This window comes from Sebastes fasciatus, chromosome 6 (assembly GCF_043250625.1).
Source record: "Sebastes fasciatus isolate fSebFas1 chromosome 6, fSebFas1.pri, whole genome shotgun sequence".
In the NCBI taxonomy this organism is placed as follows: Eukaryota; Metazoa; Chordata; class Actinopteri; order Perciformes; family Sebastidae; genus Sebastes; species Sebastes fasciatus.
In genome coordinates, this window is record NC_133800.1 from 32,314,154 (window position 1) to 32,341,673 (window position 27,520).

Here is a 27,520-nt window from a genome sequence, read left to right on the forward strand (position 1 = left end):
ATTCCATAAGCACTGGAGTTTATCTAAATTAAGAGTTTAACTAAAAACAGGCTGTTTCTGAGTTTAAGAGCTTGAAAATATTGAAGGTCTGTAGTACTTTATAAACCGGAAATGGTCCTGTAGGTAATTTTGTCCGACTTGACACGTGGATGCAAAAAGCCACGTCACGTTACAGCCATCCAGAATGAATGAATTTTTATTTCCTCATCAAATCAACTGAATTTTTGCTTGTTCCTTTAATTTCATAAGCGTTTTAAGTTGCTTTTTTTTTATTATCATGCATATGTGAATGTTCTGGGACTAATAATTTTAGGTAGTACTTTCATTTAGGTAGATCCCTCACCATTAACATGCTTGATAATGAATTGTTTTACTTCTACTATGCTTGGAAATCCACATTATTTAAATTAATCTTAATGTTTGTTTTTTTAATCAAATTTTAATTGTATTTCAAAGGTAATTGATTGAAACTGTTGAAATAAATGCCATAGAGTGAGTGTTTCACTGAGACAGAGTACAGCTTTATTAAAGTCAAACTTCAGGCATGTCTGAACTCTTCAAACTCAACTTTAGAATGAAAAAGGACAGAATCAATATTCCCAAATAAAAAGACATGTCATGTACAAAAAGAGTGTCGTCTCAACAGTCACACACATTTAGAAGCAGAATTGTACAGGCAAAAAGAGCACGCCACAGTAACATGAGTCTATGCAAGTTCAATGCAAACTATTTACAGGTTCTTCAACAATATGCAGTATGCAGTAACACAGGTCGAAACAGTAATCAACATGGTATTTTTGTGTTCATCCACGTTTTTAATTGAAGCAACACCAAAAGAGATAGATATGACCCCAGTTAGAGTTACTGTAAGTCATTTTACTACAAGTAAAAAGAGATGAGTGCTTATGAAGGTGAATTATTTATTTATTCAAACACTATTTTCCGCTCTGACAGCATGTCAATTAAAAGAGACAGTCGGCAACATTGCACAAAAACAAAAGACGTCACAGTGAGCTGAAACATACCCTGACATAAAAGTGGGGGGTCCATCCGAAATTTATATATATATATATATATAAAAAAAAAAATCCTGGACACTTCCTCGTGGCGTATTTAAGGGTCACTTAACTGAGAACAAACATGCTGTCTCTTTAAAAACAAACGTGGGCACTACAATGAGAAGAAACCAACAAAAACATACACATAAGAGAGTGTTTTAAGTGAATGAAATGATGCACGCTGGGACACTTAAACGAGGCATACGTAATACTGCTGCTGGATCAGCTGAGAAGGGGACAAACTGGCACAATGATCATGCATCTGCAGGTGCAAAAATAAAATAAAAAAGGCTGTTGCACAATCTCTTGTGCAAGAAAAAAAAAAAAAGGACCACAAATAAAGACAAAACGCCGGCATTAAAATCAGGCATTTAAAGACTCTCCAACTAAAACAGTGTCTGATGTTGGAAGCATGCATTTCAGCTGAACAGTCACCTTGAAAAGGAAAGAAATAATAAAAGGCTTTAAGACCAGTTATATAATCACAGTCAGACATTTTCTCTGAAGCCACAAACACAAGAGTCAAGGATGCCTGCGGTCTGATAATCACACATTTATGAATCCTTTGTAAGAAAAAAAAAAAAAAACATCAATAAATTAAAAAAAAAATGAAGAAAATTCAAGTTTACACACGCAGACCGTTTTGAGTTTGTAACTAAAAGTGACTTAATGATGCACCTACCTGATACTGAACAAGTACTGAAGTGGCCTAAGTACCGAAGTGAGGAGTTTGGCAAATTTGGGAGGAGCAAGAAATCACCAAGTTTAGTCTTTTTTTTAGGAATCCACGGAAAAAAATGCTTCCTAAAAGGAGGTGGTAATAACAGAGAGATAAAAGAAGAGCAGCTGAATTTAGAAGAGTGAGAAAAATTATTTGAATTAAGTCTCTTTCTGTGTTCTTTATCCGATTAAGTGCCTCTGTCATGTTATATATGTACTGTATGTAACATTTGTTTTGACCTTCACTGTGCAGAATGACGTTTGTGTGACGTCAAGTCTGGCTCCTTCTTCTTTCCCCTTTCTTCAGTCTGTTTTCTTCATGATTTACACTCAGGTTATTATTAGATAAACGGTAAACTAATGCAGTCAATGCAATAAATCCTACGTTTTAATAACGTTATAATGTTGTTTTTGGTAGGGCTGACCCGAATGCTTCAAAGCTTTGCCACAGTAATCGACCTCAAAACCGCTATTCGAATGCTTCATTTTAAAAAATGTATAAATCCCCAAAAAGTCCATGAAATAAGGAGAATAATCCCACAACATTATTCATTATTCATATTCAGCTTTGAAGCCCAAAAAATGGTATTTGGGACAACCCTAGTTTTTGGAGAGGTGTTGATTCAACTTTATGGTCATTTTGGAGGATCTGCGGTCATTTTTGTGGTGCTTTTGAACTGTATTGCATTATACAGAGAAGTGTATGTGTTTATATCAATGAGATTACAATAAATATTAGAAACACCTGTGAAGTAAAACGCAAAATAATTCACAAACTACAACCTCCAAAATGACCATAAAATTGAATCAACAGCTCTATAAAACAGCTTCAACAAAACATAACCTTCATAAAAAGGGGATTTATTGCAGGACTGTTGTATTAGATTGCATTAGTTTTAGCTCAGTGTGCCTAATAAACCGAGTGTAATCTCTCTCTCTCAAAGAGACCCTAAATGAACTGAAATGATTTGGAAACATTGGCACAGTTTCACCCCGCGGCTCGTCATTAAACACCGACCACGACGGGAGGCTTTAAAACAAATAATAAGAAAAAGGGCAGAAAACACAAACATGTAACCGGGGTAGAATCACAAGCAAAAGGCTGAGTTCACAGATAAATTTCCTTGAGTCCAGGCTTAAAACAAACAAAAAAAAAGCACAAAAACTGCTCTGAAACTGAAACTTTACATTCCTATATTGAACTGCTTCACACTGCTTTTAACACCAATTACAGTGAGTCACGATACAGGTCGATGAGCAGCGGCTGTTACTAAAGTGTGGAATCATTACACCAAATGAAAAATGACTAAATACAGATATATCATGTAGAACTCCCCATGTTTTTTTTTTTTTTTTTAAATAGTCTATTTCACTTACACTGTGGTGGAGAGGGAGACACATTACTGCACTGGTGTTTGAAAAAGAAATTGGTATAAAATGTGGTGCAATAAATACAAAAAATTTGGATTTGACAGATGAGCGATTAAAAACACTGTACAGGAGTTTGTATTTGTACATCATACTGGACTGGACTGTTGTTATACCATTACGTCTTTATAGAAAGCCCAGCCTTGAGGGTGTTCTCCAGGTGGAAAATGAAGAAGCGCCTCTCGAGGACTTTTCTGTACGAAGCCGGGCTGGCAGTCTTTCCTACTTGTGCCAAAAGAAACCAGCAGCATTTAGGCCACTTTCCTCAAAAATAACAATAAAAAAACAAACAAAAAAAAAACACGCCCAGCATCTCACCACGTTTCTGACCGAGAGGAAAAAAAGTTACAACACAGTTTAAATTCCGACGTTACTACGAGAAGAAGAGGTATCCATTTTGAAACACTTGTCTTATGTTCTTTTGATATACATTTCTGTATATGTATGACCTAGGTAAATTGTGTAGCGACAAGCCGTGTAAAAGTGCTTTTCAGAAAAAAGTTTGGCAAAACAAAAAAACAGGAACAAAAACAAGCTTCAAAGCGGTCACAGTACACGACGTTACTGAAATGGACTGCATGTGGGCAGTAGTTACTACAGCCAGAATCAAACTTAAGGCTGGTTAACAATACTTTTAAGACAGCACCAGTGATCACAAGCTGAGCCCCTCCGTCTACGATACAAATAACAGTAACTGCTCGGAGGAAATGTGGGAACAGAAATTTATCCGAAAAAAAGAAAATAAAAAGGATCTGTCTTGTCGTTTTAAAAAAGCGTCTTCCTTCTTCCAGGAACAACCAGAGAGGCGAGGCTCCGTCCCTCCTGATCTTTACGTACTTTACAATATTATGAGCCAATTATGTACACAATGGCGAGTGAGACTGGCAATATGAAAATCACAAGTACTTCTGTAATGTCATACCATTACACTATATACCATTATATTTCACCTTAATAGGACTATTTTCACAAGGAGGTCTGCGTAATGCTTAACACCTAAACAAACAAACATAATACACCACTCACCGAGATGAAGTGAGAGAATCTGTCTGTAAACATTAACAAACATAGATACTGTATATAATTATATTCATCTATACCCATAAGTATATTAAAACCATGTGTAAGGAAGGTTGGAATGTAGTGTGGTCTTGAAAAAAATTGCACAAAATTTCCCCCCTTTTTTTTCCTCCAAGAAGAAGAAGAAGAGATAAATACGATGACGGATCACGTCTGGAGTGATGATCGGCTGTGGAGGAGGAGGACGAGGAGGAGGAGGAAGGCCGGCTCGTTTCCGTACAGCCATCCTGTGTGTGAGACGCCGACCACGGCTTACAGCAGGTAAACAAGGAGGAGCAGCGTGGCGGTGGAGAGGTTCAGCTTCACATCCTCCTCCTCTTCTCTCTACCTCTCCCTCCACCTAACTGAGTTCTTCAAAGTGCCGGTATCTGACGACGTGACAACAACTTAAACATTTCCACAGCTGTAAAAATAAAAAACATAATGAGGTGGTGTGGGCCCTCTGATGGGCGCAGGCGAGCTGTGGAGAGCATTAGTAGTGGTGTTTATGGCAAGAGGAGAGGGAAAAACGGCGCCTGGTCACTTCCCCTGCCGACACTCCAGTCGCTCTCGCTCTCGCCACCCATCGAGGAGTTCGTCGGCGGGTCTCGGCCCGGTCAAAAAAGCACAGTATTCCCTTTGGTCGCGCACTGCTTCAGATCAGAGGTGGATCGGAGGCCAACAGGAGCGCACGTCGCAGGGAATGAGGTATTGAGGGAGCTGCGGTGTCATTCTGAAGCCGGATGGCCTGCCTCCGGCTCCGGCTCCGGCTCCGGCTCCTCTTTGACGCTGACGGGGCGGCGCGGCTGGGTGGAGCTGGAGTTGGAGCCCAGGGGACTGGCGGGGTTGTGGCTGGAGCAACAGGGGCGGCCTTCCAGTGCGGAGGATGTGAGCGCCCCCACCTCGTGCTCCCGGCAGAACGAGCGAGGGCAGAAGTCACAGACAGACGAGGACGGGACACCGCAAACGCTGCAGTCGTGCCACGGACATTCCCAACGTCCTGCAGACAGACAGAGGGGTCACTATGGTTTCAAAACTCGGTGCTGAGACCCCCACCCCCAAATCTTTTATCAGCAAGATTTTGGCATCATGCATCTATAGATTTTACTAGATTCACACACACATAGGAGCTCATTGTGTCATTACCGTATGGCGGCTTGGTGAGGTTGAGACACAGCAGGTGGTACGCCTTCGGACAGTCCTTTCTGTCACACATCACCAGCTCGCCTCCCTCTCCGCAGCAAAAACAGAAGTACTCGTGCATGTGTTTGCCCTCCAGCCGCAGCTTCCGCTTCTTCGGCTTAAGCTTGGCGTTCCTGGCCTTCTCCTCTTTCTCCATCACCACAGCGCTCTGGATGAGACATTAGAAAAAGACAAGATGGTATCAAACAGAGCTTCAAAGGGCAGGATTGCTGTAGAGCTGGATTCAGGTAAACGTCCTCACCGTTGGCTGCACCCCGAGGAACCCAGAGCAGTTGTCTGATCCACAGTGACAAGACGACCTCCTGTTGCCCACACAGTGCAGGTTGTAGTTGAATGTCAGCTCCGTGTCTGCGGGACCACCAGAGACAATAGTTATATCATGTAACGTATATGTAGGAAATATAACAGCACGTATGTGTTTGCATGTGAGCTCACCAGCCTCAATGTCACAGAGGGTGAAGAGTCCGATGCGAACGTCTCCGTTAACCGTCCACTTCTGCGTTTCACAGTTTGGGCTGCAGCTGTGGTTCATAAACCGAGCCGAGTTTCCTTTTGGGCCGGCGTCTATCACGCGATCCTACGAGGAAAGACGGAGACACCGGGGTTTAAGAAGTGCTTGGTGGAGGCCTCTCCTCTGAACAATGTTTACCAGCGTCACTGATGTTACCTTGGTGAGGGTGAGCATGTAGAAGTTGGCCACGTGATTTTCATGGGCGCGTTTGATTCGCTGCTGGCACTCCTCTGAGTCGATCACCTCTCCCACATACTCTGTAACAAAGTCACCCTGGAGGAAACAACAAACATCCCACTTTTACACAGACACCTTCCTTTAAAATGACTTACAGTTAGTGAGAAGGACTGGGAATCAATGCTTAAGAACAATGAGTTTCACAGCCTTTTGAATCAACAGTTTGTATCTGTTTTGGGTGAAAGGATTGAGCTCATCACTCACCTTCCTGAGAGCCTGGTTGGACCGGAGGCCCCAGCCACGGCCGTCTGTCTTTATCACTTCTGTCTCTGCGTATAGCCGCTTGGAGAAACACTGGTTCTCGCAGCTGTCTCCAGCTGGACACACCTGACAAGAACAACAACATAAAAAAGTAAGGTGCGACTTCTCACGGCTATCTCACCGGTTTATACTGTTCAAGAAATGAGCAAAACATGCACACAGACCTGTGGATGACACTCGTACTGCAGCATGCGGTTGAGACACTGAGAGTGGAGGTTGCAAGGATGCTCATCTGTTGGTCTGCAGTTGCATCGTGGGATTTCTGACAAGTCAGCTACGTGCATCTGCACTTTCCCCACTGGTTTGTTGGACTGAAAACACCAAAGAAGAAGTAAAAACACAGCTGAATCAAACTTCAACTTATACCTTTTTTGTGTTATTTGTCGTAAGTGAGATATTAAAATGACATTACCTTGATGCATTTGTAGGGTGGAGGTTTGCGAGAGTTGCGTTCCTGCTCTAAAGCCTCCCTGCTCTCCCTCTGTGCCTTAAGCTCCTGAAACCGCCGGGCAGCTTCCTCCAGAGCTAAAAAACACATCAACATTATCTCAGAGATTCAAACTTCCTGCATCTTTAACCCTCCGACTCCCACATAGACCTGATTTTGTCGATTTTACGGAGGAACCATAGCAGGTCAGCAGTAGTTCTAATATCATAGAATATCAGTACCTTCACTAGCTATAAAACTGAACTTGCTACAGCCTCTGAAAGACAGTAATGTCGGGGGGGTTCCCGGTTGAAATCACGACAGGTTTGTCTTGAAAGTACGAGGACACTTTCTAGGAAGAAATTACCTTTCTTGAAGGTTTTGTTGATGTTGATCTGACCCGTGACGAAGTTCTTGTCGTTCTCCACGTAGGGGAAGACGCGGCCCTGGTTGATCCAGTAGTAGTCGTGGGAGCCGAAGAAGAAGACGGGGAAGTCGCCGACGTCGTGGCGAAGGCTCTGAATGTTTGACGGCACCAGGCGAGGGTTGCAGATCTCCGCTGGCCACCACCTGAGAGGTAAACGGGACAGGGACATTGAAAAATAGAAAAACAAATCCTAAAACATGTCATCTGAAGATATTAAAGCCTGAGGGTAGCGTCACACTTGCAACCAAAGTTTTCAAACATTTACGTTGCTTTTCATTCTTTCCTATTGAAACTTATATGACTGATCATTTTTCAGTATTTTTTCTGGCAACAAAAATAGTTTTCACAAGCTCCTGTAAAATCACAGATCACTGACCTATAAGATCTACATGTTTGGCCAATAGAAATGCAGTTTTTTGGGCACTTTATAATTTTTCTTAAATGGGAGAGGTATTATTTGTGTCCCATTACCACATTTGAATCTAGTGCCATGCCAGCAGACTATAAACTGCGGCATAAATATCGAAGAGCACAGTCACACAGTCGGTTTGCAACAGGAAAAACACCACTGCTGTGCTACGTATTTCCTGAATACCTGCATCTATAATATCACATCACATCCTGTTTCATTGTGAAGTGCAAAGCAAATGTGTTGCACTGAACTTAAAGGTCTTATTGATCACATTTTTATGCAGACGTATTACTTGTCGTCTACAGAGCTTCTAGAAAGGTGCCGAATAAAATTATGTTTTTTCCAAACATTATTACGATTGTGAATTATTCATTTTAAAAATGTTGGCAGGTCCAAAATGAACGTTTTGTTTATCTCTGTGGAAGATATCTTCTAACAAGGCTTGTGAGCCAATAGTAAAACGACGTTAGTATCACGTGGTATCTGTGGGTCGTCGGTGGCTGAGATTGACGGTAAGTGTCTGGAAACGACTTGTTGTGAAGTAAATGCAATGCAACGGGGGGAGGGGGGAATGCGACATCTAGTGGCTGAATGTTATCAATAGCACCTTTAAACAATAATACTGGTGATATTCCATATTTTTATATGTCTAATGCTGTTAAAAGACCAACAATATGTTAGTAGGTCACTAGCCTGTCTATTTGTTCCTACTGAAGACAAAGATCTGTGGTTGGTTCCAGTGTTTTCGTGTGATTTTTTTGAGGACAAGAAAAATATAGAATATCACCAGACTAATCCTTGACATGTAACTGTACCATAAACAGTTGCAAAACCCTCAGCAGTCTGTAACCAGTGCTCTCTGCGTACCTGTAGTTGCCCAGTTTGACCCAGACAATTTGTTTGTAGTGAGGTTTCTTCCCCGCCCTGCAATCACTGCAGGACCACGGCCCCTCCGGCGTCTCCATCTCCAGACACTCCGGGTGGAAGGAAGCCGGGCATGTGTCGCAGCACAGCAACTTGCCTCCTACATTTGTATGGATGTATACATGTATATGTGTGTGTGAGTGTGAGTGTGTGTGTGTGTGTGTGTGTGTGTGTGAGTTTGAGTGTCAGTGTGAGTGTGTGTGTGCATGCGTTGTGGGAAATGGGTATGCAAAGAGAGGAGGAGTGTATGATTAGGTGGTGCACCTTTAAAACCTGGACAAACTCTGAATCTCATTTGCAGACAAGCCTGACTAAAAGTACAAATACAGCACCAAGTCGTGGTTTTCCAACTTCTAGTGTGATATGAAAATAGCGTCCTTTTATCTAAAGCTACCATAATAGCATCTGGTCATTATTCTGAAATGAAAAGCTAATGCCAGGAGCTTTTTGTTTGAGAGGAGGCTCCTGTGAGAGCCGTACTGCATGAAAAACATGGTTGGAAACCCTGCATGGGGGTTCTCTCATTGCAGCAGCTACAGCATGTCTGACAATCAGATTCAGAGCACTGTACCAAGACCAGTCTACGGGAAATACATGCGGCAGCACAGGAATAAAATCAGCCAGCGAGTTAACAATGAATCAGGGTTATACTCATATAACAAATTATTGGCAAAAAGCAGGCATGCAGTCCTGCCAGTAAAGCAAACATTTCCCATCACACATATCCTGCACAGACCAGCTTGCATGGAATCATATATTTTATAATACTGCAATTTGCAAAATGTTAAAGATCGTTAAAAGAGAGTAATTTCACTATTCTTGCACTCCTCTTTATCTTAATTGTACTGATTGGGATTATATTCCATCCAAGGCAGGTCAAAGCTTGAGAAAATGAGGTGAGCAAAATTTCATTTCATCTGAAAATTTCAGTCAAAAAATAAAACTTAATAGTTGCAGTCAGTATAAAAAAAAAGAGGTGAGGCCTTTCAAATCAAAAACAAGCCCAGAGTGCTGAAGCAGAGAAGCAGTGCACCTCCAGCAGCGATAAGCTCCACAAACCACAGACAGAACCTGAACTAATCCAGAGCATCCTGCATCACTCACTAGTTTAACTACTGGAGGTTTCACCACCAATTAGGTTTTTCCCAGCAGAGAAATTCTTCATGTTGAAAATGAATTATTATAACAACTTTATTGCAGAGATATACAGTATATACCCAGATTGACTGTTCATGCACAGCACGAACAAATCTAACAATGGGCCTCGTGCAAGAACCACACATACAAACAGATTTGTTCTTAAGTGGCACGTACGAGTGATTTTAGAACTTGTCGCATTCATCAGTTTTCTTCTTGTGTACGAACGAAATTCACGAGCGGTCCACTACTGTCGTACATGTACAGATCCGTACGTCTTTCGTCACAGGAAGAAAAAACTACTTGTTTGACTTTCAGAATCATAATGACAATAATAATATCTTAATCTATATTAAATTGGAGTTTAAATTAGGGCTGCAGTTTGCCATGTTATGATTTGAGCACATTTTTTGTGCTAAATGCAGTACCTGCGAGGGTTTCTGGACAATATCTGTCATTGTTTTGTGTTAATTGATTTCCAATAATAAATATATACATACATTTGCATAAAGCAAGCATATATGCCTACTTGATAAGAGTATTAAATACTTGACAAATCTCCCTTTAAAGTTACGTTTTGAACATATAAAAATTGTGCGATTAATTTGCAATTAATAGTGATTCATTATTTTAATTTTAATTAAAATTTGGTGAATCCGAACAAACCAAAGTCACACAATAACACAAATAAACTAACCAATAAATGCAGCGGTAGACCAGCCGTGTTCTGCAAGGTAAAATTACTGGGTTTTTTTCAATGGGCATGCCGAACGTCATCTACTGTAGGTAATACACTGACTATGGACTGCCTCATACAACCCCACTTCAAAACACCCAAACTATCTCTTTAACTTGTCATAGTAGGAAAATCTGGCGTTAAAAACATTATAAAGTCAATTGCTCCGTTCTATTCAAGCGTCCAAGTTAGCCAGTGTGAGTAAGCCAACATGCACAATAGCAGAACACTGAAACTGAAGCAACTAAATTGAAGTAATTTTGCTTTTCCTACTGTGACATGTCAAAATGTCTGCCGTGAAAAAGGCTAAGTTTAGTTTGGTAAATCCGACGTCTCGTACGCCCCAGAAAAGAGAGGCTTGGGGTGAGAATACAAAACTGTTCTTGCAGGAGGCCCACTGTTATCTGTTAATGTGTTAGGGAACTTGGCTGAGGTTACTCTGCATTAAAATTAACTGCACTTTTAACCAGTTAATTAACTTTGCACCTCAAGGCTTTGAAATGAAAGATGCGTACAAAAAAAAGGGGGGAGCAGGCACAACACAAACACAGACCAGTGGGACAAAAGGAGAAAGAGAAAAACGGTTCAGTTACCTTTCCCAACATTCTTTTTGGTAGCTGACGAAGGAGAGGGAATCATAGGTAATTTCAACTCAGCACGATTTGACTCAGTCAGAAGGTAGTGGGACTTATAGGCATATGAACTTAATATGGTGTCAGTAAGGTCTTGCACTAACAGCCCTACACAAGACACACAGGAAGAGACGGGGGTGAGCCGCAGTCAAACTCGAAATTACCCAAATTTCACAAAAAAGAGAAAGAAACACTCACAGTCTCGCACACACACACACACACACAGAAGAAACAAGAAAAATAAAGTTTGTCCCGACACAAAGAGGCCAAACAGTGCACTCAACTTATTGTTCAACAGGAAAAAAACATTGTTATAAAAAAAAACTTGTCACCATCTCGGACAGACGGGACCGTCTAAAGTAGAGTGCAGTGTCACAGCCGGAATCATTCATAGTATTAGTATCGTGATGGAGAACAAACATTACATTTCACAGCACTGCTTTTCATGTACAACAATGCCAAACATGAAACATTTAATATTAAAAGATTATATTATCTAAACAACGTTTATGAGGTTTCAGTTTTCACTCATGAGATGTTACTGCAGTTGTGACTAGGGCTGGGTGATATGGACAAAGTCTTCTATCCAGATATGGGTCATTTCATATCTCGATAATGATATATATTTATTAGGGCTGTCAAAGTTAATGCGATAATAATGCAATAACGCAAATTCGTTTTAACGCCACTAATTTATTTAACGCAACTTGATTTCTAGGTTGTAGCGGGCTCATTTTTAAAGCTAGAACGAAGATACTATCATCATCGTGAAGGAGGCCAAATAACTCTCCAAAATTTTGGAGGTAAAGTTATTTAATACTTGACAAATCTCCCTTTAAGGGACATTTTGAACAGATATAAAATGTGCGATTAATCACGATTAAATATTTTAATCGATTGACACCCCTGATATCTATATCACAATAAAGCATGTTTTCTATTAATTCCATAAATAAATAGTCTATATGAAATGACCACAGGGTAAAGCCTATTTTTGTATACTTTTGTGTGAATTAAATACTTGACAAATGAAAAGTATTTTCTCATTTAATTGAGAATTTTAGTGCAAAATGAACAAAACAATTTCAAGCTAAATTATAGAGGTAAAAATTAAATAATATTTCCAGTTATACACTGACTGCGTTTACATGCATGCACACAAATACAGAGTAATCAGATTAAAAATATGATTTGATATTTTTGATTTGAGTTTGATCAGATTTTCTGAGAAACCTGAGTTAGTATGTGCTTGTTATTTTCAATTTAGACGACGTAATTGTGTATCACGATATCTCGATATATGATTTCATCACGATGTATTCCATTGAAAGATGATTCGTTATCATGTTGAATTATCGCCCAGCCCTAGTTGTGACTGTGTGAAAAAAGGTTATATTCCTAAAAGAAAGATGAAAAAACTACGATCATGCAGGGTGATCAGGTCCTGTTGATGATCCAATGTGAAGTGCAAGTAAGAAGAACTGATTTTGCTGTTTGTTACAAAAACTGAAGCAAAATCAACCAGTGTGGTGAAATTAAGAAGTTCCACATTTACTAAAAATCACAGCGCCAGGAGAGGAAGGCCGTTAGCGTGTGCAGTGTTGTGAGCGCTTACCTCTGGCACACAGGAAGCACCAGCCCACGTTGATGGGGGAGGTGAGGAGGCCATTCCTCTTGGCGCTGCCATGGCTGCTGCAGATCATGATGTGATGGGTGATGGCGACGCTGCCCGCCGCCACGCAGCCGTCTCCCGTGTGGTAGGCCACCGGACAGCGGATACAACGCATGAGACGACCTGGACGGGAGGAAGAGGAGAGGGTTTTCAGCTTCAGACTCGGAGGTCACTTTACAACAGGTGCTATGTTTTATGTTCTCTCCGTCACACCAGTCATGTAGCTGTGATACTGTGCAGCGACAGGGAGTGAAACCTTTTCACAGCTCTGTGTGCTGCAGAGTTTTTATAATGAAGGTCAGGTCTGATTCCTTTGTGTGTTCCAGCTGCAATTAAAGAAAATTACAAGGAAAAAATACGACCACTTGGTACTTTCTTTGGTGGCCAAAATTTCAGCTGTTAAAATATAATTTTCCCTCCTGTCCTCATTGTACTTTAACAGCAAACTAGAATTACCGCCTAGCAGTTGTATGCATCCGCAAACCAGTCACGTTGCAGTTTACATCCCTGTCTGTTCAAAATGTCATCACTTCATTATTTATCCTGTTATCCCCCACAATTAGCAGACGAATTCTTGAGTTATGGCCAAAAAATGTGTTTTGTGAGGTCACAGTGACCTTTGGCCACCAAAATCTAATCAGCTCATCCTTGAGTCCAAGTGGATGTTTATGCCAAATTTGAAGACATTTTCAGAATGCATTCCTGAGATATCGTATTCACAAACGTGGTTTCGACATTGAACATTTACCCTTGATGTTTTGGACCAGAGGTTCCCAACCTCGGGGTCCAAAAAGTCACAAGATAAAGCTGGAGGGTTGAGAGATGTTTAATGGGATTGAGAAGAAGAAAAAAATAAGTTCTGCTACACAAATACATATTTATATATTGGACTATTCTCTTACTTTTGGCATTTTTGTGTGAAATATTTGATCATTTTACTTTTTTTGGGCCTAAAACAATCTGAGAAGTTCAGAGGGGAAATGCCTATTTAGTGGAACTCACATCTGAAATGTGAAACGGGGCCACAAATAGACACCGATTTTTATTCATAAGGGGTCACAAGCAAAAAGGTTGGGTTATGAACTGCCTGGACAAATTCTGAACAATAAAACACAGTAGAAATACAGTATATACACACACACTCAGTGGCCGCTTTATTAGGTACACCTGTATAATCTAATGCAATCCAATACAACTGTTCTGCCATAAAGTTTACTTTTATGATGCCTATAATCTTAATATTAGAAACACCTCTCAACATAATGTAGCAATAAAACCACTGCAAACTACAATAATAAACATGTAATTAAATTTACACATTCCCAACAACAAAACATTAAAACCGTATCATGGTAGAATTTATGGCAGAGCTGTTGCTTTGAATTTCATTAGATTGTACAGGTATACCTACTGTAATGAAGTGGCCACTGAATGTGTATAACATCATTTGTGAAGGATATTATTTGAGTTTCAAGAAAATATAAATAATTTCCTCTCTATCACCACTCTATCATCATCTATACCATACGTAAAAATGCATCCATACTATATATACATATGTAGTACTTACAGTATGGTCACAATCTGACACAAACTGCATTAATCCTGATGGTGTAACAGTGTGAGAAATGTTTTCTAGGTACATTTTTGGCCCCTCTGTATCTGATGCGAGTCATTTTTAAACCACAAGACACCTGAACAGACAGTGCATCTCCTCCCTTTTTCAGATGGGAAATATAATGCACCATCATCTAAAAAAGATTTCCAGGACCACGTCAATTATTTTATTTTTCTCTCTGATGGTCTGCAGCCTCCAGATGCCTCTCACCTCAAACCAAATAGAGCACTTTTAGTTTCAGGTGAAACCAGATGTTTGTAGCAACACCGTGTCACCAAATAGTCTGCAGAGTATGCAGTGAAAGATTTTTAAAGTAATGCAACACATTTTTGTCAGTCCTCTTTTTCTCCATCTACTGTAATTTCCCTCAAGAAAAACACACTCAGGGAAGGACAGCCTTGACCCTTCTGCACTCCTTATTATTTGATCTTTTTTTCTATTGCTATTTGTCAATAACATCAGCTAGAAGCCTTAATGTAATGGAAAATGAAAGTTTTTCATACACTTTCTTCACACGTTGCTGATGTAGCACCGGCTCATTACCCCCGCAGCTTCCACTGCAGACTCAAACAGGAAGCTTAAAGACAAAGCAGAGGCTGTTTTACCTTTACTGGCTCGCTGCAGGTCTCTCTCAAGGCAGCAGGTAGAGCAGCTGTGCTGAGGGCAGCAGAAGCCTCCGTCCGGGTTGCTGGTGGTCCCCGGGAGTTTACGAGCACAATCCTCGTGGTAGTAACAACCACATCCCGACACAGAGCAGCGCGTCACCTCCCGGCCCGCCGTCTTACAGCTAAAACAAGGATGATTGCCTAGAAAAAAAGAATGCGAAAGTCTGTGATAGTACAGAGCCAAACACAACAGATGTGATAGTGAAGATTTACTCTGATTTGCTCACCATTTCTGCATTCCAAGCAGGTGAATCTGCCTTCAGGTAGGGACGTTAGACCGAGACAGTCCAGGTGAAACTGTCTGCTGCAGTCACCTTCACACACCACCAAACCCTCTCCGTACACCTCGCAGATCTACACACAGAAAGACGGTTCATATAAATCAATATGTGTAAGCTTTTAGAGAGTAAACAGAGATGATGAGTCCAGAGCAGCGCTTACCTGGCAGACAGTGTCTCTCTTGCCGGTGCTGCCGTCCTGACGGGACAAGCCAGAGTCCACAGACTGAGTGTCTGAAGCGTCTGCATCTGCTGCTGCTGGACTGTCAAGACTCTTCCCAAATAAACCCTGTGAGATAAAGAAAGAGGGAGTGTTTTGATTTGTTTTGTGTAAAGGAACGCAGCCTAATGAAGCAAAGAAGCACAAAAGGTAAGCCAACAACTGCTCTTTAAAGTGCGTAAATATACAGACTAGTAAATGGTGAGATCAGGGCTGCAACAAATGATTGTTTTCATTATTAATTAACCCTCTGAGACCCAAAATTGACCTGTTTTTGTCTTTTTTAGGGGGATACAGGTGGGTCTTTAGGGGGAGATAGCAGGTCAGCAGTAGATGTCACATAGAAGTTGTGTACATCATATGAAAGCTGGGAACCTGAAGATTAATTTGAGATGCAGCTCAGCACTGTGTGTCAAGTTGTTCCAGTCATAAATCAGAAATAAACATGAATTAATTAAAATAAATTGTAAAAGTGTATAAAGATTTAGAACATCATGATGTAAGTATATGACAGTCATCCCCATGCTCTATTATGTCTCATAAGTTGTTGCAGCAATTTCCGGGTTGATACCATTTGTTACACAGATTTGGTGCTAAATTTAAAATTTTTTACTACATGTGAATTGATAAAAATGATCAATAATCTCTCCAAAATACCACAAGAAGACACCAAGACCTTGAGGAACACCATAGAAAAAGCCATGCTGTGATCTGGTATCAAAAACGTTTGACATTTGGAGATTTCTGCAAGAATTGCATTTGTTGGCAATTAGATGGCGAGCACTTCTGTTGTGTAAACCGCTCAGAAACTCCTTTATTGTCAATCTAGCTAGGAAAGCCATCCATCCTCTGGAATGCTCTAGGTCTCTAGTTTGTGGCTGTAAAGTTTCATGAGGCTGTGATTATCCTAGAGGTCACCACAGGTCATTTTATACAGTGAGGTCAAGTTTTTAAAAATGGTCTCACTACAATAAATTGATTAATATGGGGCTACTAACATCATCACATGAATATAAATGGGCTCATTGGATCCACAAGAGTGTCAGCTTTACAGTCATACCCAATTTATGTAATTTATGGAACTGTCTGAAAGACAGCCAAATCACTCGGGGTTGTCTCAGAGGGTTAATTATCAATTATTCTCTCGATTCATGGTCTAGTTTCAAGGTTGGTCCATAAAATGTCACAAAAATGTAAGAAAATCCCCATCACAAGTTGTAAGAGTCCATGATGATGTTTTCAAAAGGTCTTTTGTCCAACCAATAAAACAGAACCCAGAAATATTCAGATCACTATATACAATATATATATAAAATATTCACATTTGAGAAGCTGGAAATGCTGATTTTTGCCATTTTGCTTAACATCTTAAATGGCATCACATCTTTCAGCTCAAGTTGTGAGGAGTGTAAAAAAAGTCTCACTGCTGAAAATGCAACAATAAAAAATGTGCAAATAGGCAAAATTAAACAGAGACTTGTCTTGTAAATACTGCACAATGAATATCTCTGCGAGGCAAGATAAGGCAAATACTTTGTGTTTATTCTGACTTCTGCATGTTGATGTATGTTTTATAAACTGCAGGTCAGCTGCAACTCACTTCTTTTAAATCAAGACTGAAGACATTTCTGTTTGCTTTTTATTAAATTATTTCTTACAATGCAATGTAACTTTCATTCTTGTAATTTACACCTGTCTTATTCTATTTAGTTTTTATATTCGATCTTTAATGACTGTTTTTAATTGTATTTAAATGTCCTTTTATAATGTTTCTTTTGCACTTTGTCTTGATGCTTTTGATGTTTCATGTGAAGCGCTTTGAATCGCCTTGTTGCTGAAATGTGTTATATAAATAAACTTGCCTATACATATTCTGTGTGCAGGAAGAATACAGTATTTTCCTCTTTGTGCTTGTGTATGTGGGTGTTTCTGTGCATGTTTTCTACCTGTGGGTCGTTGAGGCCTCTGGAGTCAGAGTCTGAGGTGTCTCTGTACTGGGAAGAAGCCATCTCCACATCTGTTGACGCTCGGCTTCGCTTCTTCAGGGGCTTACAGGCATCTGAGATCTCACTGGCTCCTAAAGGATCACATAGGGGGGGGGGACAATAAAAAAGATGGATTAGTATATAAGTATAAAGACTTCCCACCACGGTGGTTTTACAGGCAGGAGGCATGAAGGAAGGATCCCCTACCTTTCTGTGAGCCAGTCCTCAGCGTGGTCTCAGGAGCCATCTCAGCCTGTGAGGACGTTAAACATGGACGTTGACGTTATCATGGTGCTCATTTTGATTCAGGTGGTAGATTCAGATAGTTTGAGAAAATGTCACTCTAAGGCCAAGTTCAGACCAGAGTTATTATAGTAAACTAAAACAGAAACAAAAATAAACAGTGAAAAATATTTTTAGTAAACTGAAACTAAATAAAAAGGATATCCTTTAAGAAAAACTAAACTGAAAACTAAAATAAAAATGAACGTAAATTCATTTCAGTTTTTTTTAAGCTATAATACATCACTACCGACAAAAGGAGACAGCATGAATTTTCGGCGACACTTGTGACATCAAACCACAGAAATTGAGAGAATTGTGCTATGCCGCAAGTGCTTCACCAAAGTAGCACGGGTAGTATGTATATATACCTACATACATACATACATACATACATACATACTTCTGAGACATTATAGCTGTCCCTAACAAAAACAAACTAAAGGTACTGTAAAACTAACACAAAATATATAAAAACCTTTCTAAAAAACTGATACTAAACTAAACGCAGTCTAAAAAGTAACTAAAAATAAACTAAAATGAAATTGAAAAGAGAAAACTAAAAATAAAATAAAAACTAATTGAAAATTAGATATAACCGTGGTTCAGACCGGCATTAAATAATGAAGCCTCAATAAGCCCTAACAATACATTCAAGCACACAGGTGGTAGATTTCTTCTTCTCACTGGTACCTGAAATACGTCCCCATCAACGCCCCTTGTATTTTTCATTATATTTTGCCTTTATTTGATAGCTGAAAGTGAATATAAATAAAGAAAACAGTGTACAGGAAATGTGGGGAGAGAAGGAAATGACATGCAACACAGTTACATGGCTGGAATCGAACTGGGAACGTGCAGTGCTGGTTTTGGTCTGAACGCCAGTTTATCTGTGGAGGACTGGTACCTGTTCCTTTTTGGTTTTCTTCTTAGGGACGGGATCGTTGCCTCTCTCGGACTCAGACCTGCTCCTGACTGACCGCCGCTGAAGCTTCCTCTCCGGAGAACCTGAAAACACATAATAAATACAGAGCTGTATCTCTTACTGACTTTACAAATTATCCAATAAAAAAAACACCCTGCATGTCTGTGTTTTCTACCAACCGTGTGGACTACTGTGGTGCGATCCAGGAGAGGAGGTCTGCTGCGTTCCTCCCTCCTCACTCCTCCGACTGGCGGGGGAGCCCCTCCTCTCCTCTTCCTCCCCTTCGTCCCCATCCCCGTCCCCGTCCCCGTCCCCGTCCCCGTCCCCGTCCCCGTCCCCATCCCCGTCCCCGTCCCCGTCCCCATCCCCGTCCCCATCCCCATCCCCGTCCCCGTCCCCATCCCCGTCCGCGTCCCCGTCTTCCTCCTCCTCTGGACTGGGCTCAGGTTTAGCTCTGCTGTCCTGTTGGAAGCATCAACGTTAGAATATCCTCACAGGACACCTCAGGATATACATTTTCCTGTCTGCATGCGTTACACCAACCTCAGGTGAGCAGTATCCCAGGTCGGGCTGCCGGGCCTCTCTCTCCACTCTCTCCTCCTTCTCTTCCTTTTTCGGAGACGCAGCTGCTTTTTTCTGCAGGAGAGGCCAGTCACACTTCGTGATCTCCACATTCAGCCTCTTCATGGTGATGGAGAGAGGCAGCAGCTTCCTGGCGGCGGCTGTTTTCCAGGCTCTGACTGGTGGCGGCGAGTCCTGCCGTGCAACACAACCAGCTTTCTGTTTCGGGGAGCTGGTTTTACACTGGTCTCCCCTCTGGTTCTTCTCTTCATTCGTGGCCTGGGAGTTTGTGTTGTCGTCTGTGTTTGAAATACTACACTGTCGCCGTGGCAGCAGCCTTCGTGGCGGCGGCGGCTCTCTAGCTGGTGACTTCACGTCTCCCTCTTCCTTCTTACTGATTGAGCCGCTGGAGCGCCGGTTTCGTTTCTCAGCTCTGATGTTGGGTTTCCTGCCGGACGTTCCCTCATGGGGGTCCGGGTCAACGTAGATGAAGGTGTAGTTGTCAATTCGCTCCTGCCGCGTCATCACAAAGGCGTCCTCGGCGTGGCCCACGCCCGTCTCCCACTGAGAACGCTCCCGCTGAGGGATGGGCTTCAGAAGCTGGAGAAGGAAACACCAAAAAGATACAAAACAATTAATAAACTTTATTTCTAAATGGAACCGGTCTGGAGAATCGATAAGTGCTGCAACTAACGATTATTTTCATTAATTCATTTAAGAAGCATTCGTACGTACTTTGTGTTTCTCTACGGGGTTTGAGGCCTTGCGGAGCGTCTCAGCCTGAAGGTCTTCATACTGCTTCTTCCCCTGGTACAGGACTATCCTCTTCTCGTGGATCCACGCTCGCTCAGCGACGCTGCCAAAGAACTGGACGTGATACTCCCTGTGACCTGCACAGAGTCACAGAGACCCGATAACAAGCTGTGGCATTTACATCCTCACGCGTTCATATCAAGCCCCCCAGGAAGAGCGCCGGACTATGACGCAAATTTTCATAGTGGCCAAACAGCGATACTACAACTTCCGTGTTCGTTATGTGATGCCATTGGGCCCAAAAATACTTTTTCCCGTAGACTTACATTGGGAAAGAGACGTCTGTAACTCAGCGGATAATTTTTTTGAGGTGAATCAACTTCCCAGTACGAACATTTGAATATCCCTTATTTAAATCATTAAGTCCTAAAAGTTGTAAAATGCCGAGAGTTAATTTCCTTCCTCCGTTCATGTGAATGAGACCCAGCTGGAGCGAGGGCTGGGAGGCGGAGTTGAAGGAAACGCTACTGTGCCTGTACTGTGGGCCCAATGGATGCTTAAAATCGCCGGATGATCCGGGTACTTTATCTCTCGGCAGTCGAGCCATTTTAACATTATTCGCTGCTGTGCAACTCTAATAGGACTGAACGGGAGCCCGCCTCCAACGCTGTATCCAGTTCTCTTAATACATCCATGATTCCTACCTCTGGTGTTGATGCGAGTGTGGACCTTCATCTGCGGGTCAGAAGAGATCATGCAGGGCCACCAGGGGTAGGTGCCCACCTTGGACCACACCAGATCTCCGATCACAAACTCCTTACAGAAGCCCGTCTCCTGGATCACTGATGGATGATGGACCTTCGGAACCTAAAAAGGAACATGAACGAGTCACTGCTCTGCTTTAAAATCCAAACAAGTATGTTTACTATGATCTACAGCGAACCGTTGTGCTCTTGCCTTTGGCGTCTTTGGTTCGGTTTTGATAACGGTCTTCTGAGGCTTCTCTGTCTCGGCTGGGGGTGTTTCTATCGGCTCGGGCTGGATGTGGATGTCCTCCGTCTGCTCCGTGGTACCTGCCTGTGCTTGTGCTTGGCTCTGGTCCAGGTTCTGTTCCTGGACCTGCAGCTGCGGCCGAGCAGTCTTTTTCCTCTTCTCCTTCTTCCTCTCATGTCTGCGCTGAATCTGAGTGGCCTCGTTCTTCTGAGACTCCTTCTGAGACTCCTTCTGAGACTCCTTCTGAAGAGCAGGAAATAGAAAAAAACAACAGTGGCGACGAGACATCAGTTCACTTTTTTTCTTTTTATATAAAAAAGTAACTCAAAAATGGATCTGTCTGTCTGCTGAAATCTAAACCTCCTCAGATATCCACTTCTTAAGACGATAAACTAAGATGCACACCGTGGAATAATTCCATATGAATTTTAATGGGACATATTAGACTTGTATTTAGTGATTCAATATACACTGCTTTGTAATATCATGCAAAGTATGCTGTTGTTTGTATGTAGATCTGAAACAAATAATCAATAAACACATTTATCAGGATCATGTATTTAACCATTAAAGTATTTTTTTTCAAGGAAACAATGCTGGTTCCAGCCTCTAAAATGCTTGTCACAATTTCCCAGAACAAAATACAATGACTTCAAATTGCTTAAATATTAAAGATTATCAAACATTTAATAACATTAAATTGATTAAACATAAAGATATTCCATTTATAATGAAATAAAACAGAGATAAACAGCTAATCCTCCCGTTTTGACAAGCTGGAGCCAGCATAGTAGTATCTTTGCATGAAAAATCACTTCAACAATTAACAAAAAAAATCAAGTGTCATGTTTTTTTAATTTCTTAAAACCCACCTGCCCGTCGGCAGGTTAGGGTTAAAATATGATTAATAATTTGAATGATGGTAAAAGGTTTTATAGTCATCAAAATGCATTCAAAACATTGTTGATCACAAACCCTAAACCCTAACCCATAAAAAAGGACACGACTGATGTGTGCGCGTGTGCGCGCGTGTGTGTGTGTGTGTGTAACTAGCTCGGACACATTACCTGCAGTTCCTGCAGCAGGTCTCCACACAGCGCAGACTCAAACAGCTCTTTTCCGTTCTGATACGTCTTTATGATCTTCAGCTTGATCTCTGGAGAGCTGGTTTTCTTCAGCACCCCACCGGGGGCGTTGGACAGGGTGTGGGAGGGCTGAGAGGAAGGGGTACTGTCCACTAGGGAGGGGGGAGGACTGGTGGATTGCAGGAGTAACGGGGGAGGAGGGGGGAGAGTGTGGGTCATGATGTGAGGCGTATGGGGCAGGTGGTGCTGGGAGGGCAGCTGTGGCGGCGGCGGCGGAGGACTCTGAGGGAGCGGGTGGGTTTGTATGTGAGGTGGGTTTGAGTGGAAGTGGTGTGGGTGGTGGTGGTGATGGGGGTGATGGTGATGGTGGTGGAGGTGTGGGTGGTGCGTGGGCAGAGGGGGGGACACAGGAGACAAAGGTCTCTCCTGGAGACCCGGGCCTCTCAGGACCGTCCCCTCCCCCGGCATGAGGACGTGGTCTCCGTAGCTCCGTATGGCCCCGTAGCCGTTGGCCGAGCCGTTGGGAAACTGCGAGTACATGGAGAACTTGGCCTGCGGCTCGTACATGCCCAGACCGGGCGGGTAGCCGTTGGAGACCTGCGACATGTCCTCCGAGGCTGACGGCGGGTAGGAAAACTCTGCATCCAGGGCAGCATCGTAGGAGGGACCACCATCCTCGCCTGGATCACTGCCGGTGTCGCAGGTGCCTTCCTGTCTGATGTTTGCTGAGTCAATGAGCTGAGGGGGTTGCTGAATTGTATTTCCCATGATCCCTTGCATGAAAGAGAAGGAGAAATCCATTGTTGGGCTCCTGCATCCTTAACTGTCTTTTTCTTTGACTGGACCTGTTGACAGAGATATATGAGACACAGGTAGGCTCTGATTAAATCATTATCAAACTAACTAATTGTCACAACTACACACTGTGTTCAAGACAATCCAATTTATCCCTTACGAAGCCCTGAGAAATTATATAACACTTAGCACCAGCTTAACATTACTGTATATATATTAAATCTGCTCTCTGCATGACCCTTTTTCTGGGATACTCTGCTGCTCCTGGTTTGCTCTGTGTCCGTTTGTTTGTAGCCATTTTATTAATACAAATCTATTTAGGAACATGTAGCACAACATAATCTGACATTTTAAACCTATACATTACATATAAATGCAACATTCTCAGTTTGCTTCCAGCCAGGAGTCTGTAGTTTTAAAACAGTCCAACAAGAGACAAAAATGACCCAGAAAACTATCTTAGAAATACTGTAGCACCTGCTGTTACCATTTCAGCTGATATTGTGCGTTAGTGGTGCATATTTGCAAGTGTGGTACACAAAATAATTGCCAACCAGGGGAGCAATACCACGCTTTGCCTGGCGGCTAATCCAGCCTTGATGCTTTATGAAGTTATTATGTGACATGTAGCGCGATCCTGAGAAAACATACTGTACTGTAGCTCTCAAATGTAACCTCACAGCTTCTAATAAATTCAAAAGCTGAAATTATTAGAAGATGAATTGAGCAATATTTCAAGCAAAACTAGCACAAACAAAATTGGTTCCTGCTTTTCAAATGTGAATATTGGTTGATTTCTTTAGTCTTCTATAATAATAAACTGAATATCTTTGAGTTTTGGACAGTATGTAGCACAATCCTGAGAATACATGCTGCACTGTATCTCTCAAATAAATGTAACCTCAGCTCCTAATAAACTCAAGAGCTGAATTTATTAGATTAATTGAACAATATTTCAAGCAAAATACACACAAAAAATCACTGGTTTCTGCTTTTCAAATATAAATATTGGTTGATTTCTTTATTCTTCTATAATAATAAACTGAATATTTTTGAGTTTGGACTGCTGGTCAGACAAAACAAGCAATTTAATCTATGTATTGATTAATCCATGTATTGAAATGTGCAGATAATCAAAAAATGACTGTTAGTCAAAGCCCTGATAAACTCACAGGGCTGAAATTAGTAAATATTGGTTGATTTCTTTAGTCTTCTATAATAATAAACTGAATATCCTTGAGTTTGGGACTGCTGGTCAGACAAAACAAGCAATTATTGATGTTTACTTGGGCTCTGAGGGATTTTGATGCCCTTTTTTTTTTACTATTTCATAGCCCAAATTATGAATCCATGTATTGAAATAATCTGCAGATATTAAAAGTGATAAACTTAAAGGACTGTCTGAATGTTAGTGGACAGTCATAATTTGGGCTATGAAATAGTAAAAAAGGGCATCAAAATCCCTCAGAGCCTAAGTAAATATCAAATTAAATTGCTTGTTTTGTCTGACCAGCAGTCCAAAACTCAAAGATATTTAGTTTATTATTATGGAAAACTAAAGAAATCAACCAATATTAACATTTTACTGCCAGTTTTGCTTGAAATATAGTTAAATTCATCTTCTAATAATGTCAGCTCTTGTGTTTATTAGGATGGATAAGTTAATTTGGGCTATGAAATAGTGAAAAGGGGCATCAAAATTCCTCAGAGCCCAAGTAAATATCATTAAATTGCTTGTTTTGTCTGACCAAAACAGGACAAATCCTCATCCAAAAATCACCATTAATTATCTTAAACTTGCAACTTGTCCTTATAATTAAGAAGTTCCCCTCTTTAATAGCCATTAATCATCTGTGTAGTGCCTCATTTTAGTGTTATTATTTCATCAACACAAACACCTGGTGGCCTTGCTACCACAAACAAAACAAAAGAGCAGCCCCAAGTGCCTGCTTTGCCCTCTTATAATTGACTCTTTTTAATATCTATTATGCTTAATTAATCAGGGTTAAAAGTGTTGTAGGTCCACAGTGACTACACCAATTGAGGTTTTAATGTGAGTTGAACACACTCAGGCTCTTTGCCAAAGGTGGATAACGGCGATGTAAACATCCATAAAGGTGTCAAACTAACGGTCACTGGCTAACCTATAAACGGCTACTGTTGTTATCTCAGGCTTCATGTGTGTTGTTTATTTAACATTATTATCTGCTGTGACAAAAAAAACGACTGTGCAGACACAAAAAAAAATGTTTCACTGAATGATCTTATAGCTTTCTGTTTTTTTAATCTTCTAATAATTTCAGCTCTTGAGTTTATCAGGGCTTTGACAAACAATCATTTTTAATATCTGCAGAGTACAAGCACAAGACAAAACAAGCAATTTAATGATGTTTACTAGAGCTCTGAGGGATTTTGATGCCCGTTTTTTTTTTTACAATTTCATAGCCCATACTATGAATCCATGTATTGAAATAATCTGCATATTAAAAGTGATAAACTCAAAGGACTGTCTGAATGTTAGTGGACAATAAGAGGTCAAACTCTATCCAAAAATCACCATTAACTATCTTAAACTTGCAGCTTGTATTCAAAATTAAGAAGTTCCCCTCTTTAATAGCCATTAAGTGCCTCATTTAGTGTTTTTATTTCATCAACACAAACACATGGTGGCCCTGCCACCACAAACAAAACAAAAGAGCAGCCACCAGTGCCTGCTTTGCCCTCTTATAATTGACACTTTTAATATCTATTATGCTTAATTAATGAGGTCAAAAGTGTGTGTAACGTTGGCATGTCCACAGCGAATACACCAATCCACTGATTGAGCTTTAATTTGTGTGATTTGATGCCTTTTTTTTTTTTTACAATTTCATAGCCCAAACTATGAATCCATGTATTGAAATGCTCTGCAGATATTAAAAGTGATAAACTCAAAGGACTGTCTGAATATTAGTGGACAATAAGAGGTCAAACTATCCAAAAATCACCATTAATTCTCTTAAACTACATCAACACAAACACATGGTGGCCTTGCCATCACAAACAAAACAAAAGAGCAGCCCCAAGTGCCTGCTTTGCCCTCTTATAATTGACACTTTTAATATCTATTATGCTTAATTAATCATGGTTAAAAGTGTTGTAACCGAGGTAATGTAATTGAGGTTTTAATGTGTGTTGAACAAGCTCAGGCTCTTTGCCCAGCAGTTGGCAAAAGGTGGATATAACGGTGATGTAAACATCCATAAAGGTGTCAAACTAACGGTCACTAACGGCTCCTGTTGTTATCTCAAGGCTTCATACGTGTTTGTTTATTTATTAAACATTAATATCTGCTTATAAAACTGCGCAGACACACACAACAAACGTTTCACTGAATGATCTTATAGCTCTGCTGCGATGTTAGCCCCTAAAAGCCTTAAAGCTACCTGGCTATGGAAAAAAAAAAAGGGGGGATTGTGTTGATAAAAACGAGCGTTAGAAACCGTTAAAAGCCAAACGGTTGTGTTTTTGAACACCAACGGCTAACCGTTCAAACCGTCAGACGTTATAACCGTTTTAACCGTTTTAAATGTGCCACACATAATAAAAGGGAGATGAAAGAGGAGCTAATGCTAGCTATGCTAACGTTACATTTTGAGCCAACATGGCTGCCTTTTTGCCCCTTTAAATCAAACTGATTAAACCTCCATCGCTGGGAGGTTTTTAAGAGAGAAATGTGGTACAAAATAAGCCAGCTAGGAGCCTGAAAACACGGTGTTAGATGAGACACAGAGAGATAACAACATGCAGGCAGACATGGCTATGAAGAAGGAGAAGCTTTAGATTATCAAGATATTAAAATATATATATCAATACCTTCAGCGTGTCCCATTCTAAACACATACACCAGCCAGCAACGGTTCCTCGTTTATATATATATATATATAAGGAGAAAAAAACAACAAAAATAATCCTGTGTTATTATAGATAAAGCGCAGGCCTTTTTTTTCTTCGTTTTAACGCAATTCTCCACAGAGACGAGGAGGAGGAGGAGAAGGAGGAGGAGGTGTTACACGCTATCTGGTCGCTACCCAATCCCACAGCTTCTTCTTCTTCAGTGTGAAGTAGAAACGCACATAAGATATGATCAATATCTTAAGTGCAGTCTTCTTTAGTAATAATAATAGCTATAATCTTCCTCTGGTTTTAACAAAAGCTTCTGTTTCTGTTTTAAGGTGCTGCAGGCCTGCTGGTCCACTCGGTGTCTCCTAGTGATGGGAATTCAGACTCTTTTCGGTGAGCAGGATAATTTGGCTCAGCTCACCAAGAAGAACCGGCTCTTTCTCTTTCGGCTCCCAAATCGTTTTACCACTTCTGCCTTTTTATAATTCAGCCAAATGTAGCGCTGTTTTGACCCATGATTATAGTATGTTGTTACAACCCGGCTCTTAGGTTGCAACAAAAATGGGAGTGGAGACGAGGTAAATGCAAAAAGTATCAAAGTTTATTTACAAAACACTAAATTCATAAATAAATG

General features: G+C 41.0%; 2 protein-coding genes across 9 annotated transcripts in view; one reads left to right on the forward strand and one right to left on the reverse strand.

The window, feature by feature from the left end:
• Positions 1 to 27,520, forward strand: part of prnpb (prion protein b) — a 201,354-nt gene that overhangs the window by 135,748 nt on the left and 38,086 nt on the right. The window lies entirely within an intron of this gene.
• Positions 500 to 27,268, reverse strand: nsd3 (nuclear receptor binding SET domain protein 3). 8 transcript variants are annotated; one of them, XM_074639320.1, is made up of 25 exons: positions 26,860 to 27,268; positions 22,192 to 23,054; positions 21,089 to 21,340; positions 20,836 to 20,998; positions 20,114 to 20,268; positions 19,361 to 19,978; positions 18,997 to 19,279; positions 18,800 to 18,900; positions 17,818 to 17,863; positions 17,572 to 17,702; positions 15,569 to 15,694; positions 15,355 to 15,481; positions 15,068 to 15,268; positions 12,788 to 12,967; positions 11,134 to 11,280; positions 8,611 to 8,767; positions 7,272 to 7,474; positions 6,890 to 7,002; positions 6,642 to 6,788; positions 6,421 to 6,543; positions 6,136 to 6,252; positions 5,904 to 6,045; positions 5,710 to 5,816; positions 5,412 to 5,616; positions 500 to 5,265 (listed from the first exon to the last, which is right to left on the reverse strand). In XM_074639320.1, exons 2-25 carry the CDS (start codon positions 23,008 to 23,010, stop codon positions 4,994 to 4,996), a joined length of 4,935 nt encoding a protein of 1,644 aa, XP_074495421.1. In that variant the 5' UTR covers positions 23,011 to 23,054; positions 26,860 to 27,268; the 3' UTR covers positions 500 to 4,993. The 8 variants fall into 8 exon arrangements, with proteins under 8 accessions (XP_074495421.1, XP_074495420.1, XP_074495419.1 ...); XM_074639319.1 differs by having other exon boundaries at positions 21,089 to 21,343; XM_074639318.1 differs by having other exon boundaries at positions 21,089 to 21,352.

Coding starts and splice junctions, on each gene's coding strand:
- nsd3 (XM_074639315.1), bottom strand. CDS start 23,010: ATGGATTTCTCCTTCTCTTTCATGCAAGGGATCATGGGAAATACAATT. Junction 21,368..22,191: donor ACCTGCTGCAGGAACTGCAG/GTAATGTGTCCG, acceptor CCTGCTCTTCAG/AAGGAGTCTCAGAAGGAGTC. Junction 7,003..7,271: donor CAACAAAACCTTCAAGAAAG/GTAATTTCTTCC, acceptor TGTGTTTTTTAG/CTCTGGAGGAAGCTGCCCGG.